Source organism: Trichoderma evansii (assembly GCF_050947405.1).
Source record: "Trichoderma evansii strain SZMC 28006 chromosome Unknown GGI43scaffold_16, whole genome shotgun sequence".
Taxonomy (NCBI): Eukaryota; Fungi; Ascomycota; class Sordariomycetes; order Hypocreales; family Hypocreaceae; genus Trichoderma; species Trichoderma evansii.
The window spans coordinates 308581-322587 of NW_028145190.1; the positions used below are offsets into that span (position 1 = coordinate 308581).

A 14007-nucleotide genomic window follows, 5' to 3' on the forward strand; every position below is an offset into this window, starting at 1 on the left:
TGTATACTTTGGACTAGGATGAAGCCACCGAAAGTACGGAGTACTCCGTGCGCTTTGGTCAATATTCGGACCCAGTTGACAATAGCAACAGCTGGTCACCGGATTGGGCCTAAAGCATTGTTAATAGGGTTCTGATCTGCTGCCCCAAGCTTCTCCCCGAGAATACTCGACGCTAAAAGCGCCTTATGTGTACAACAAAACGTTGAGTCTAGTGGTCCTGATGGCCGGGGTTCAAGGCTGTTAGTACGTATTAGCTTGCAATTTAGAACGCTGCTACCAACAACATTCTTTTAAACAAACTCAAAGGGAAGTCAAGTCAAGTACGTTGGTGGCGCAGTTGTTAGAAATTCGACCTGTGAAAATTTCCTTTTGTTCTCATTTTGCCTGTTTAATTGCTATTTCCAGGCAAGGACAAGTCTTCGCAGTCTGCCCGAATGTCAATGACGCGCTACCTTGTCCGCTGATGCTAATATTATCCATCCGCCGAAAAACGGCTGCGACTTACCGTGCAGATCAGCTATTGTAGTACTTAATATAATATCCTGGCATATGATTTGTAGCGACTGGGGGTAGCATGCGTGATGGCCAGTCGTTTGTTTCATCTACTTGGTTTCAAGATTAAAACTCTGTAGTGCGACATATTCCTTGCATGCTACCAGCCATTTTGAGCGCGTCATGCGTCCTTGGCTTGCAAGGTTGAATATAGTGTTGGAGGCTCATCGGATATCGCGATCCAAAAGCTAAGATGAGCCTCAGAGGGGTGTCTCCAAAGTGTGGAACATGCCGTGATGTATTTTTGGTTCATGATCAATTTCCTACACGCTAATGTCGAGGCTGTTGTGCAATTTTTAGGCGAACCGTAGTTTGCTGTAACAAGTGCCATGAGCTAGAAAGCTGGTGAGCCACAACATTCCGAAAAAATGAAATGACGGCATTGTAGGGCTGTTGATCATCCATCGCGCAGGTGACCTTTTGGGTAGCGGTGCCTACAGTAGTACTTTGTACGCGTAGCTGCGAGCGTTATTTTCCCTCACGAATGGAGTGGGTGGTCAGCCAGCTGAATTCCTTGGACAGATCCACCACTTGTGTCCCCTTCATTATTGGTGAATCAATTTCGAATTGGTGTAACTTTATTTCTCACCACACTTTTCCTTATGTCAACGTCCTGAACTGTTGAAACTAGGACCATTGGATTGATGGAGAGGAACTCGAAAAAGAAAACCGCTCTCTTGCCGCGCTGTGCGAGTTGTTAACTCGAGAGAGGGAAAATACGGGCTTTAGCGCAGGAGGAGGTTGTGTGGAGGTGTTAATTTTGGTCATTGCATGTACTAGTAGAAGATTCTTACTAGGTAGTAGCGTTGCTGCGACGGATCACGGAAGCCAGTAGCCGATCATGATGATCATACTCAAGCGCTCACCGGTATTGACAGCAAGGGGTGGAGGATAATTGTACCGTACTACCTACTAAGTAGGTGTCCAGCTATCCATCCGTAATCTGCTCAGTAGCATTTGGCTCCGTCAGCCGTGCGACGCTTGGGTTCATTGGCTGCGGCCTAGGTAGAACTCAAGCTTCTCGAACTCTCAGAGAACAATACCCCGGTGCTGAACCACACACATAGCGTTATACACTTGTGCATATTGCTCCATATTGGTGTGTACTTGCGTCCCGCTAGTGACGGCGGGGCGCGTTGGAAAGCTGGAGTGAGTTAGGGAGATGCATGGGGCTGGGATAAGCCTTGTCTCACTTGGACAATCCCTACGAGCAGTCGCTGGCGACAAGGATACCGCCAGGAGAGTGGAGCTGAGTCTAGGGAGGCTTGAGCCGAGAGAATTTCCAGAATCCTGCCACGTACGGCTAGAGCAATTTCCGTCAGGGATGCATGGACCATCGGCCACTCCTTCGTAGCCAACCAGAGGCAGAGACGGCGCTGTCGCGAAAACGAAGCGGCACTCTTTGCAGCCCACCCCTGGCTCGCAACGGCGACAGCGGCGGCGGCCAGAGAAGAGGGAGAGGAATAGAAAGGGAACAACTGCACGGCCACGTTTGCGTTTTTTCCGTTACGGAGTGGTTGGTCGAAGCCAAGGGCGGTGGGTGGAGTGTTTCATGCAAGCCTTGCGAAAAGCGGTCATCCTCAGCACGCCTCTGGCCGTCTCGTCGCTGCCTGGAGAGCGGCGTGACCCATTTCTGCTGCTGCTGCTTGTATTGTCACGATGATGCCGGCGTCCAACAGCACGTTTTTTTCGCCTAAGACTTGCATGTCAAATGTTTTCTCGAACGACCGATGGGGCAAGCACTAGAGGATTGGTCAGTCGGCTCGTGGCCTGGTGCATATACGAAACACACTTGCTTCTCTCCGTCGACGAATGTCATGGTGGCAAGATGCCAGCGTGGTCGCCCACTCGGCGGGACATCTGGGTCCAAAAGTATCGATCCCGGAGCTGAGTGTATATTGCACGGTGCGTACGCATTTATCCGCACGCGCGGGCCGCTCCATCTTATCTCATTTAGGATGAGAGATGTGATCGATTCCGTGTGCCAAACGCCATGGCGGGCGGCCAAGATGAAACGTGCGCCCAGCGGCCGACGCATGCTGTCCCTTTGGGATCGCGTGAGCATCGACAGTCAGCGCACTCTCGAACAAGCGCCCGTTCTGTAACCCAGATATATGCACGACTAATACGGATTTTTGTCATGAAGCAGTCGCGAGAATGGCCGACTTTTTTTTTTTTTTCGTCTCCCTTCAAATAACGTGGCGCCATTAGCTCGGCCACTGTGCCTCAGGCAAAGAACTTAGCCGTCCTAGTGCAGGTACTCGTATGTTTCAACGAGAGACAAGGCTGGGTACTAAGGTACCTAGTCGGTACATTTGCGGCGTGCCTCGGTGCTGCGCCTCTGTCCGGTAGTATGACCTATTTGCATAAATGCTCGTAATACAATCTCAGGAATGGAGGATCAAGTGACGCCGGCCGTATTACCAGCTTGCTGGTTTCAATAACAACCAAATTTTTGTGCTTGTAGCGCCTGTTTCGCAGCCGCGATTGCCACCGACTCGTTTCAGATGGTCTATCAAAAGAGTAGCTCGTGTATTAGCCGGTAGCACTTTTGTACTGGCGCTGGCATGTGGCACGTACCACCTCTTATTTCTATAATCATCGCGGCTAACAAGCGTCAATCTGAATTACATCATTTCCGCAAGTGCATCATGTATCCATCCCTATTGTTGGGTCTGCGCCAACAGGTGACAATTGCATACTTGAAAGAGGAGACTGCTATAATTGGCATGGGTGAACCTTAGGTCCAAGAGGCGTCGTCTAGCATGTGCGTCTATTGGCTGCACATCTCTGCCAGCCGGCCGAGGCCTTATAGAACGCGCTACTGATCGCCCGCCATGCGCACCTGAGGGAAATGAAATGCTGCAATGCAGGTTTTCTACTGCATCTCGCACAGCTAGTTACAGCTAGTATAGTATTTGTGTCTAACACCCCGAGGCCAAGTGGCTCATGGCGGGCAGCTACTGCTAGGCAAGCTGTGGCCTCCCTATCGAGGGAGTAGGAATAATATAATGTGGGAGCTTGCGCTAGTAGTAGGAATACGAAACCTATTTGACTGTTAATGAAGCTGGTCTGGTACTACTAGAAACAAATCCCAATGTCAGCCCAAGGCCAGCCCTACGCATCAGTCGATCGAAAGCCTCCCACTGCCATCACCAAGTTCTGCATAGCTACGGAGCACTGCCTATTTCGCAGCATTCCCGACCATCTGGAAGGTGGCTAAAACCACCCCAGGCCACACACACACTCACTCAGCTGCACACGGCACCCGCCGGGTTCAGTCTCCGGCTCCCGTCATACGCCTGACGATGCTCGACCGGGGAATATTACAGCGCACGCGCCAATCTCAGCGCTGCGCCGTACAGGTACATACTGCACTGTGCAGTGCAAGTGAGGTGCGCATATGCTTGAACGCTTCTGCAGGCCAGATGCATTTCCTCTTGCTTGAACCGAAACCTCGCATGCAGCATGTACAGGTAATTAATACCTCGTAGTTGTAAAGAAATGCAGTTGTTTGCGCCCTGCAACGTCACATCCATGGATTTGCCCGCCAGATGGATGTGCAGCTGCTCATCTTGGTAGAATGCCGTAGACAGGCAGTAGTCGGTAGTAATACTCGTAGTAATACCAGGTATTCTGACTGGTAAGCATGGCCTGGGTGAGACCCAAGCAGCAACCGGAGGCGCCGCGCGCTGCGGGCTACGGATGTGGCACCAAGATACTAAGACTTGTGCATACAAGTAAGATGACGGATGGGCTGTCAGTCTCTAGTGGCAGCCGGGGCAAGAAGCGGAGTGGAACACGGCTCGGACGACTCCTGAAAATAGCCGTGTACGGGTGCGGCGCGTATGGGCTGTTTGCTGTGTAATTTCAAGGGAGAAGGGCGACAGAGAGAAGGCGATGTGAGATGAGGCACATGCACTCAAACGCATCGATATTACTACAGGTGTGCGTACGGAGAAATAGGTGTACTTGGCCCCCGAGCACATACATGGCCGTCCTCGATGCCCTGCTGTTTCACGGCAAACATACATATGCGCAAGGCAGCGGTCAATCAATCTAGCATGGCAGGCAGGCATGGCATGGCTTGAGCCAGGGCCTTCAAGCGGCTCTGTCCAGCAACTTGCGTGGCAGAAGATCTTGCCTCCCGATGCTACTGCTATTAATATCGGGAACCAAACATGAGGGCACTAACACGGCGAGTTCCCAAGCAGACGCACGCGAGAACGTGCACACGCCCATGGTTCCCAACCAAAATAAGCCATACAGGCACACGCGCGCAACTATGTCAGAATGCATCCATTGATTCACGCAATGCCTCGTCCAGAGCCCTTGTGCACACCGCATGTAACCGCTACTCCCAGTCCTCATTCGCCGCAACGCCCAAAGAGGCATCAATTGGTCTCTGCCAGTCGATCCTTGCTGCGCAGTGGCCCTAGCGCTGGGCTAGGCTGCGCTAAAAGTGCCTGGCGGCTCCCCACCGCAATGAATCTTTTCTGGTGTATCGGAGCACTGTGGAGTGAGACTTTTTGGCTTTGGTCAAGTCCCGACGCCAATGCTTCTGTACTCGGTACGGAGCAGGCAGGCTGAGCGTAGAGCAAGTGTAGGTACCCGCTACCTGCCCAGAGGAGGTGATTTCCACTGGCAAACCAACCTGCCGCTGCTCGTTTCTCGAGGCGAAAGAATTGATCGAGATGCTGCATGTGTTCCAACCAACTCCTTTCGCAACAAAAGATAGACATCGTTTGTCAATCGTGCCAGCAAATACCATTTTTACGCCCCTTCTCTCCTCTTTGGCGTGCTGCTGCTTGGCTATAATAGACTGCGCCGCACTGCATTGTTTCCCGTCCGTCTGTTCAGGACCTCCTCGCGGCCACAGCATCGAATTTGCTACTCATTTCCCACGCCAATCTGTCCACGTTCCAGCCTGGAAGAGGTTTCAACGATATACCATTGCCTACATACAAATCTTGCAGATGAAACACAGCTAAACAGCTGCTTTCAAACACGCACAGAGCGCAGCGCGGCGCAATTTCAGTGCTTTCATATACGAGCTGGCAAACTTTAGAGGGCTCGAGCACTGAAGCATACCTCGACTGCGTCTGGAGAGCCGCAAAGCGTCTGTTACCCAAGCAAACACGACGCAGGTGAGAGATTCCCTCTCTTTCAATTTCTTTTCACTTCTCTTTTTGCTTCCCTACATACTCGTATATACCTAACTCCTGCGGTCTTGCACACGCCCATACTATACACATCCTCCTGTGCACACCCCCTGTTTGCTTTTTCCTTGGCCCTAGTCTCTGGCGCGGCGCAAGGGTGAGCCGGTCCAGGAGATTTTTTGTTCCATCTTTCTATACAGGCCCTGCCCCGCCACAAGCCACCCCCCCTGCAGTCGCTGCCCTGCACGCCGCCAGAGCCTGTCATAAAGGCCTGGGCCCCTAAAAAAAAGTTACGTCGTTTGCCAGTTCCAGAAGCCACTTGCTTTTTAGAGAACCACATTTTGGCACCGACATTCAATCTATTTTCCCACCCTTCCTTTCCGCACTTCATCCTACAAAGCCTCGCGTGGTTGCTGGATCTCTGCTTCAGCTCGCCTTTCTTTTTTCCTTCTTTTCCCCTTCTTTTTCTTCTTCCAGACGTCGCCTGCCACGCCCCTCAACCCTGCGCCTTGAACCAACTCACCCCCATCCTACGACGCGGCTGACCGAATAGACGACAACAGCATTGACGACAGCCCAGCAAACACCCTCGACGAAGCGCCCGTTGCATAGACAAGCCCTGGTCTGGCTTATGATCACTCTCGCTCGCTAACTGGTCATTGCCTCCCGCTTTTCAAGCCGACTCGACTGCGTCTCTGAATCCATCTGCCGACGGGCTCCTTTTCCTCCCTTCGAATCCCGTGTATCAAATTTAGCGGCTCTTCATCTGCAAACACATCGGTCTATCCGTCTCGCCTGCGAACTCGTCTTACGATTTGAAGAAACGTGCCGGATCTCGTTTCTCCCCTGCCCAAATACTACCTGGCATCTCTTGCGCCTTGGTATACCTAGTCGCCTGTGCTGTATTGTCCTCTACCTTGCGGGCCCTTGCATACATATATCCTGCGACTGCCCCGCGCTGGCAACTCACTCCAAGTCATTGCAAAGCTCTCCGCGAACAAGCTTGGCTTCCGGCATCAACTCGCATAACCGTGCAAAACGTGTGACAGTACGGTTCGCAGCCCATTCAAAAAACGGCCCCCATTTCAGCCATCCCAAACTGGAAGCGACAGCCCGAGTGCAACGGTGGGACAGAAGGAAAGAAAGATTTTTCTCTCCTTTTGTTGGAAAACTAATTTGTTCCCATATCTAATCGTCACCTCTAAAGGTATGTTGTAAATATTGCTTTTCCTCCTTCTTACTTTTTCCTCCCCGGATCATCGTTACCGAATAGATTAAATGTCGGCTGGGAGTCTTGGTGTGTGGCCCAAGCTTTTGGAAACCCCCAACTCCTGCCCAAGTTGATCTGGTGGCGGATAAAGTCTCCGCGATGGCTTCACATGGCTGGCTGGCGATGATACCAGGCATTTGCATACACAAGCCATGTTCATCGCACTATTGAGTCCATCACTAACCGAAAACTCCATAGTCATTCAAGCTGGCTCTCCTACAGCGCCCGTTGGCCCTCTATAACATGTTACCTCATACGCTCTCTTCGTCCGCAAGGCCGAATACCGTCATGTCTTCGGCATCGCCTGAGGTCATGGACATCACAAACATGCTGAACAACAAAGGAGGCGCCATGGCACACGGACTTGGTGGAAGCATGCCCGATCACCACCAGCAGCATCACCACCTCGGCCTCGTCAAACATGAGTCTACGCTGGATCGATCAGGATCACCGCACATGTCTGAGCATTCTTCTTACTCCGCCCACAGCCTGCCTCGCGCCTATCCTTCGCCAACTGCCATTCAGAATCCTATGCAGATGCAAAATCATATGCACAATGCCATGCAGATGGGTGGCTTTGCAGATATGTCTGGGATGGGAAGTGTGCCAAGCATGGCTATGCATCACATGCCTCAGCAGCCCCAGCAACAGCAGGCTCCCACAGCACCTGTCAAAGCATACCCCTGTAGTACCTGCGGTAAAGGTTTCGCTAGAAGAAGCGACCTCGCGCGCCATGGTAAGTCTAGCGAGGAGTGCGATTAATACATATGAGACCGTCTTTTTAACACAAGCATTTGCACAGAGCGTATTCACACTGGAGTTAGACCTCACGTTTGCGACTATCCCAAATGCCACAAGGGATTCATCCAAAGATCCGCTCTTACCGTTCACCAGAGAGTGCATACCGGTGAGAAGCCGCATCGTTGTGAGACATGTGCCAAGGTAAGCTATCCAGTTACTAGACTTTACGCTCTGGTTTTTTTTTTGTCTCAGGAGAAAACTAACTTGCGATGATGTAGCTATTCAGCGACAGCAGCTCCCTGGCTCGACACCGAAGAACTCATTCGGGAACTCGTCCTTACAAGTGCCCTTACGCTGATTGCCAAAAGACCTTTACGAGGCGCACCACCCTCACACGTCATCAGAACCAGCACACCGGTACTATCGAAGAGGCAGCGGCGGCTACCGCGGCGGCACTTGCAGCTTCCAGGGTTAAGAACGGAAGCCAGGCTCGCTCCGACGGCGACCACATGTCCAATCAAGGCTCTCCTTTGACAACACCATCGCCTAACCAGCACGCCATGATGTCTCCTGCCATGGACCTCTCTGGAGCCAACGGCCTCAGCCGACACCAGGCGGACTTTACTCAGTACATGACGCAGGGCGGCACTCTTCCTCCTCATTTGCGCGTGGGGAGCCCAACTTCGACCAACTCGGCTACCAGCTACAACAGCGGTATCCGACCGACCTCGCACCCTACTGGCTACGGCCCTCCACCCACCTTGGAACCCAGCTTGGAGCAGCACACCGGTGCCTCCGGAAGCGCAGTTGGCAGTCCTCACATGGCGTCACAACTTGGCTGGCAATCCCCTCATTCTTCTTCCCCATCTCATAACGGCGGAAGCTACGTCTATCCCGACCCTGATGGCTACCCCCCCAATCCCTCAATGGGCCAGATGTACTACGGCGCTCCGCAACAGATGCGACGACCGCAAAGTACCGAGCCTGGCCTGGTACACATGTAATTGGATCATTGCCGCTGAGGAAGGCACAGTGAGCTTTAGTCTGACGTTCTTCACACTCATGACTTTGACATTCATGTTTTTTGTCTTTTCCTTCCTGTCTTCTGTCTACCCCCAGGCCAGAAGAACACTCAACTCGGGGCCCGAACGCCACCGAGAAAATCTGGTGCATATTCATTGCACATCGCCATAATTACTTCCCTAATTTTGACATCAACCACGCGTATGACTCGTTATCTTTTCCTTGCTTACTGGAGCAGAGACCAGCTTGCAGATACGCTACTGGTCTGCTCTATAAACCCTCTTGTCCTATTTCCCATCACATTTCCTTGTTTTCTCGTTTTCCTATCTTTTTTTCTTTTTCTTTGTTATCTCATATAGACTTTGGGCGATAGACTGGCGGACCGGAAACTTGATGATTATGGACCAAGCGTTTTCATTAACACGACGCAAAGGGAGGTTAGGGGAAGAATGGCTGGAGTTTATATAAAGGGGGGCAGGAAAGGACACCGATTCGCTCGCCCACCCCTGTTTTTGGGACGGCATTTCAGCACTGGGCTGGAAAACGGAATAACCTATAGACGGAGGGAGGGCTCTACACCACTCCTCGATGACACATTTTTCCTTTGGCTGTTGGCACATTATTTAGACCAGGGCGCATATACAGGCGCACCCTTTCGCGAGAAATTGTACGGATATACATTACGAATACGCAATTGATTCATTGTGACGATGTGTGTGACACCTTTGTCCTTTCCTTGCCGTCTTCTTTTGTTTTGTGATCAAATGCTCCGTAGACTTTGAGTTTGTGGCGATGACATCTATCAACCGGGCACTGAGACGGCCTGAATGGTTTTAAAAGAGTGAATGACCTGAACGGATAAAGATTAATAAAACGTGAGGCAAAAAGAGGAGGAGGCCGGATGAAGAGGAAGAAGAGAAATAGGCAACATGAACGGATCGTGGAAAAGTCCTTTGCCGCCAATATTTTTTGATTAGTAGTCATCCCAGAGGAACTAATATCATACGACTAGGCAAGGACTTATGGGCAAAGAAGAACAAAAAAGACGCTTTCCCAAGACGGGACTATTCGGGCGCCTCATTGTGGCCAAGAATCTCTCCCATTCGACGACTTTATGGAAATGGGTCTGGGGCAACTTTTTCCGAGTGTATCTGGGGCTGCTATTTTCGAGGCTATTTTGTAATCATTGTCTATCTGCTACGAGATGATGTAGTATCCGTTCAATCTATCCCCAGTATTGTTTATTTTTCCTCAAGTAGTAGTGTCATCCGGTATGGGTCCCGATTCTACAGAGTAGATGCTAATTTTTCCAGATAGGTAAACAGACGTAGGGTTTCTCCTTGATGATATCTCGGGGAGAGGGAATGTTTCAGACATTCCATGATATAGGTATGCCTGACCGGCACTTACACCTTTATTGTCACAATACGAACGTAGCAGAGAAGAGAGGCTCGGTACCGACTTCCGAGACCGTATTGCGCAACTATTGATTACTCGTACGCACTTTATTTTGTTAGTGGCGGAGATCGGGGAGTGTCGCGGGTAGATTACTAGAGAGCCGTTAATAATAGCAAATTTGGTAATTTTTCCGTCAGACTGATGAGCTGAACTACGAAGCACGCAGCGTTACGTCAAAGTTCCGAGCTGAAGATGCTGGCAACTACTTTTGAAATTAGGGAGCTTTGCAAATCTGCAATCAAGACAAGGTGACAGGCTCTACATGGACACAGCTGAAGTTAGGGATCGGGTCAGCTCCGTCCAGGATCGTATTGAAGACCAGGGTCACAGTTCAGCCCTCTCTCCTTGCCGCTACTGTTTCCCTTTTGACTTGTCCCTGATGAACTCCCTGCATTGCCCAGGTAGCATCAGCCTAGCTGCATGCATTGGTTCGATGACAGATGGGCAAGGGGGGATGGTTTAAATCAAGAATCAGATTCAAAACGGTAAGTGCAGGTATCCAAGTGAAGAAAGCTGAGAGAGTTATGTAAGCTGATCAAGTGAAGAAAAAAACTTTAATACTGACAGCGGGAAGAAGAAAAAAGGGCCCTATTGAAGTAATTTTGATTACCATGATTAGAATATACAGAAAATGCCTGAGGCGGAACCTCCCGTTAAACACCGGGGCCTGGGGCAAAAGTCTATCTGTGACATGCAATTATGTCAACAAGATACTTTTTCTCCTCTCTTGTGGACTATGAATCAAATCACACTCATAACCATAAGAAGCAAAAGATTCCACTAGGGACACCTAATGCCCGTTTCGGCCGTATCACGCACCGATTCGTGCGAAAGGGAGTTGCTAGCACTGAAGAAGAAAATAGCGGCGATCCGATCAGTAATCCACGATTACTATTCAACAAGCGTAGTGGCTTTCGTCCCAAACTCCGCAACAATCACGTCTTGTTTGTTACCCTTTTCTGCCTCTCTGACTCTCGTCGTCGTCGTCGCTTCTCTCGCCTTCCATATAGATGAGATAGAGTTTTGTTGTAGTGTTTCTGGTTCGGGAATCGCATTAAGCCGCTGCCTAGAACAGCGTAGAATAACCCGAGTCCCGAGGTGACATTCGGCAATCTGGTCTCCTTTTCCCGGCTTATTCTGGGCTTCAAGAGGCGATAGAACAGATGATGCAAATTAAATAGATGGTGGTAATGCAAAAGACGACTAGTTGTTGGAGGAACACGCATAGGCTTGCTGTCAAAGTCACCCAAGGTTTCTGTATGGCCGGAGAGATTCTAATCATTAATCAAATCAAGCTAGTGTCACGATTCAGCTGGAATAGACCAAGCTCGGCCAAATCCCTCCCGGCCTGGCCCCGAGTTGCGCCTCTTCCTTCTCTTCCTTTTTAATTTTGCGATTCCTCTCTTCTGCCCTTGTTCTCTCTTGATCTCTCTTGATCTGTCCACAACTCCTTTTTTTCCCTCTTTCCCATCCGTATTTCGTATTATTGGAAATATATTCACAGCAATCTCTTCGGCTATTTCGCCAAAAGAGAATAATCCACGAATATTCTCCGTCGCTTCGCCTTATACGAGCCAAAGCCTATAGGCCTCCAGATTAATGCTCCGTGTTCCCGGGACTACTTTTTAGGCTTGGTTCATTTCCTTATTTAGGGAATCTTATTTAGGAATCCTTCGGACCACCCCCAGAAGCCTCGCTTCCACTGCTCGTTGGGCTATTTGAAATCTTTTTGGCGGATCGCGCCCGTTGCGCTTCTTTTGTCTCCTACTTATCTTTTTTACTTTGGAATACGCAATACACAAGAGGAATCAAACGGCCAATTCCAAAGATTAAAAAGAACTGACCAAGGGAACCCAGCGGGTGAGCCGAGGCTTGCGGGCCGTGCCAGTGTGTCGCAAGTTCAAAACAGGGACATAGTATAAGAATCAAACCATCAACCCATACCTGGAGTCGGTGGGACTAAGGAACGAAGGAGTTTGTTGGATTTCTAATTCACTCCTTTTTCCTCGCTTCTATTTCTCAGCACTCCTTTGAGTTTTTGACTCTTTTCTTTTCTTTCTCTTTCTCTTTTTTTTTTTTTCAACAGCGTATTATACCCAAAAGAGAGAAAAGAAGTGGTCTTTTTATTACTAGTTTACCGCAACCGAGCTTGACAAGGCAGCATACCGAGGAAGCCATTCGGAAAGAGGAACTAAAATCCGTGGCTCAAAAAGCGAACAGAAAAAAAAAAAAACTTGAGCTTTTTTGACAAATTATCATTCTTATCAAATTCAACAATGAGTGCTGCAGCATCGCCATACATCAGCCTCCCACCGCAGCAGCAGCAACGACAGCAAACCCACCACTTCCACATCACCGACGACTCTCGGCAGCATCACCACCACCGTCACCACCACCACCACGAGCGACAGCCGCTGCCGTCGGCCAGCAGGAAACCAACCGCGGCGGCGCTGCGACGCGAGAAGATGGCGGCGGGCCTGGCCACGAGCCGCGGCGCCGGAGGGCTGATCCGGCTGGAGATTTACATGGATCTGCTGTGCCCGTGGTGTTTCATCGAGAAGCACAGCCTGGAGGCGCTGATGCAGCGCTACCGAGAGGAGCACCCCGAGGTGCGCTTCGAGGCCATGTTTAGGCCCTATTACATTGCACCGACGATGGCGAAGCGTAAGTTTTTCCCAGTTTTCATTTACTCTCAGTTCTTTTCTCATTTTGAGATGCTGTGAAGCTGTGGATGAGTGCATGCATGCATGAATTTATGCACACGGCACTCATTCTTACCTAAACACACTCCAAATTTCATTACACATCACATCGACATGAAGCATCATGACCTCATCACAGCCCATCCCAACTCCACCACTATCAACTATCACATGCAATGCGGCTCATACCCGCATATGCATTTCATTTAGGCAATACTACATTCGCTCTTCCCCTCCAATAAGAAACCACTTCAGCAAAACACACCTGAAACGTTTAAAAAAAAAAAGCATACTGACACAAATCCTTCAGACGGCGTCGAAAAGCGCGGCATCTACGACCGCCTCGAATCCCTCAACCCAAACTTCCTCTCCCGCATTCAAGTCGCCGGCGCAAAGCACGACATTGCCTTCTCCATCCGCGGCGTCACCGGCAACACCCGCACCGCGCACCGCCTCAGCGCCGTTGCCCTGCGCGAGCTCGGCCCCGCGGGACAATCTGGCGTCGTGGAGCAGCTGTTTCAGGGCCATTTTGAGGACGGGCGCGACCTCAGCGACGAGGCCTGGCTGGTCACTGTGGGTGTGGCCGCCGGCATTCCCGAGGCGGTGGTGAGAGCAGGGCTGGAGGATGAGGAGGCGGGTAGAAGAGTTGATGCGGTGGCCCAGGCAGCGAGGGATGCCATGGGCGTCGAGGCCGTGCCGTGCGTGATGGTGCAGGACCGGTACAAGGTGGGAGGGTATCAGGAGAGCCATGTCTTTGAGAGCTTGTTTGAGAAGATCCGGCTTGCAGGCGAGGGTCTGTGAATCTTGTTTTCTCCTGTTTCCTCTTTTCCCCTTTTTCTGGTACATATGTCCCGCTTGATATCCTCCGTTGAACATATTTTCTCTTTGTACAAGGTGTTTTTGGTTTTGGGTGGTTTATGGTGGGTGTTTTTTTGAGGGGCGATATATACAAATAGGTATTCACACGCAGGATGGAGTTCTAAAGGCGTATACTATTCTATGGCATGGCAGCGGTTTAGGAATTTGTTAATCTTGACCAATTTGGTTTTCCTTATTGATATAAATGCAGTTCACAAAATAAGAGAAGGAATTTCTAGTACCA

At 50.5% G+C, this 14007-nt stretch overlaps 3 protein-coding genes across 3 annotated transcripts; all 3 read left to right on the forward strand.

Moving 5' to 3' along the window:
• Window positions 1–5131: 5131 nt before the first annotated feature.
• GGI43DRAFT_410091 (uncharacterized protein) lies at window positions 5132–5951 on the forward strand. Its single transcript, XM_083206587.1, has one exon. It carries the CDS (start codon window positions 5247–5249, stop codon window positions 5541–5543), a length of 297 nt encoding a protein of 98 aa, XP_083058545.1. The 5' UTR covers window positions 5132–5246; the 3' UTR covers window positions 5544–5951.
• A 712-nt stretch (window positions 5952–6663) lies between these two features.
• Window positions 6664–8960, forward strand: GGI43DRAFT_105798 (C2H2-type zinc finger protein). The gene is made up of 3 exons (XM_083198833.1): window positions 6664–7717; window positions 7784–7923; window positions 8001–8960. Exons 1-3 carry the CDS (start codon window positions 7225–7227, stop codon window positions 8724–8726), a joined length of 1359 nt encoding a protein of 452 aa, XP_083058546.1. The 5' UTR covers window positions 6664–7224; the 3' UTR covers window positions 8727–8960.
• Window positions 8961–12032: 3072 nt separating this feature from the next.
• On the forward strand, window positions 12033–14004 carry GGI43DRAFT_105816 (thioredoxin-like protein). The gene is made up of 2 exons (XM_083198834.1): window positions 12033–12867; window positions 13216–14004. The coding sequence occupies exons 1-2, from the start codon at window positions 12480–12482 to the stop codon at window positions 13704–13706; spliced, it is 879 nt and encodes a 292-aa protein (XP_083058547.1). The 5' UTR covers window positions 12033–12479; the 3' UTR covers window positions 13707–14004.
• Window positions 14005–14007: the final 3 nt, after the last annotated feature.

Coding starts and splice junctions, on each gene's coding strand:
- GGI43DRAFT_105816 (XM_083198834.1), top strand. CDS start 12,480: ATGAGTGCTGCAGCATCGCCATACATCAGCCTCCCACCGCAGCAGCAG. Junction 12,868..13,215: donor TGCACCGACGATGGCGAAGC/GTAAGTTTTTCC, acceptor CAAATCCTTCAG/ACGGCGTCGAAAAGCGCGGC.
- GGI43DRAFT_105798 (XM_083198833.1), top strand. CDS start 7,225: ATGTTACCTCATACGCTCTCTTCGTCCGCAAGGCCGAATACCGTCATG. Junction 7,718..7,783: donor AAGCGACCTCGCGCGCCATG/GTAAGTCTAGCG, acceptor GCATTTGCACAG/AGCGTATTCACACTGGAGTT. Junction 7,924..8,000: donor GTTGTGAGACATGTGCCAAG/GTAAGCTATCCA, acceptor GCGATGATGTAG/CTATTCAGCGACAGCAGCTC.
- GGI43DRAFT_410091 (XM_083206587.1), top strand. CDS start 5,247: ATGCTGCATGTGTTCCAACCAACTCCTTTCGCAACAAAAGATAGACAT.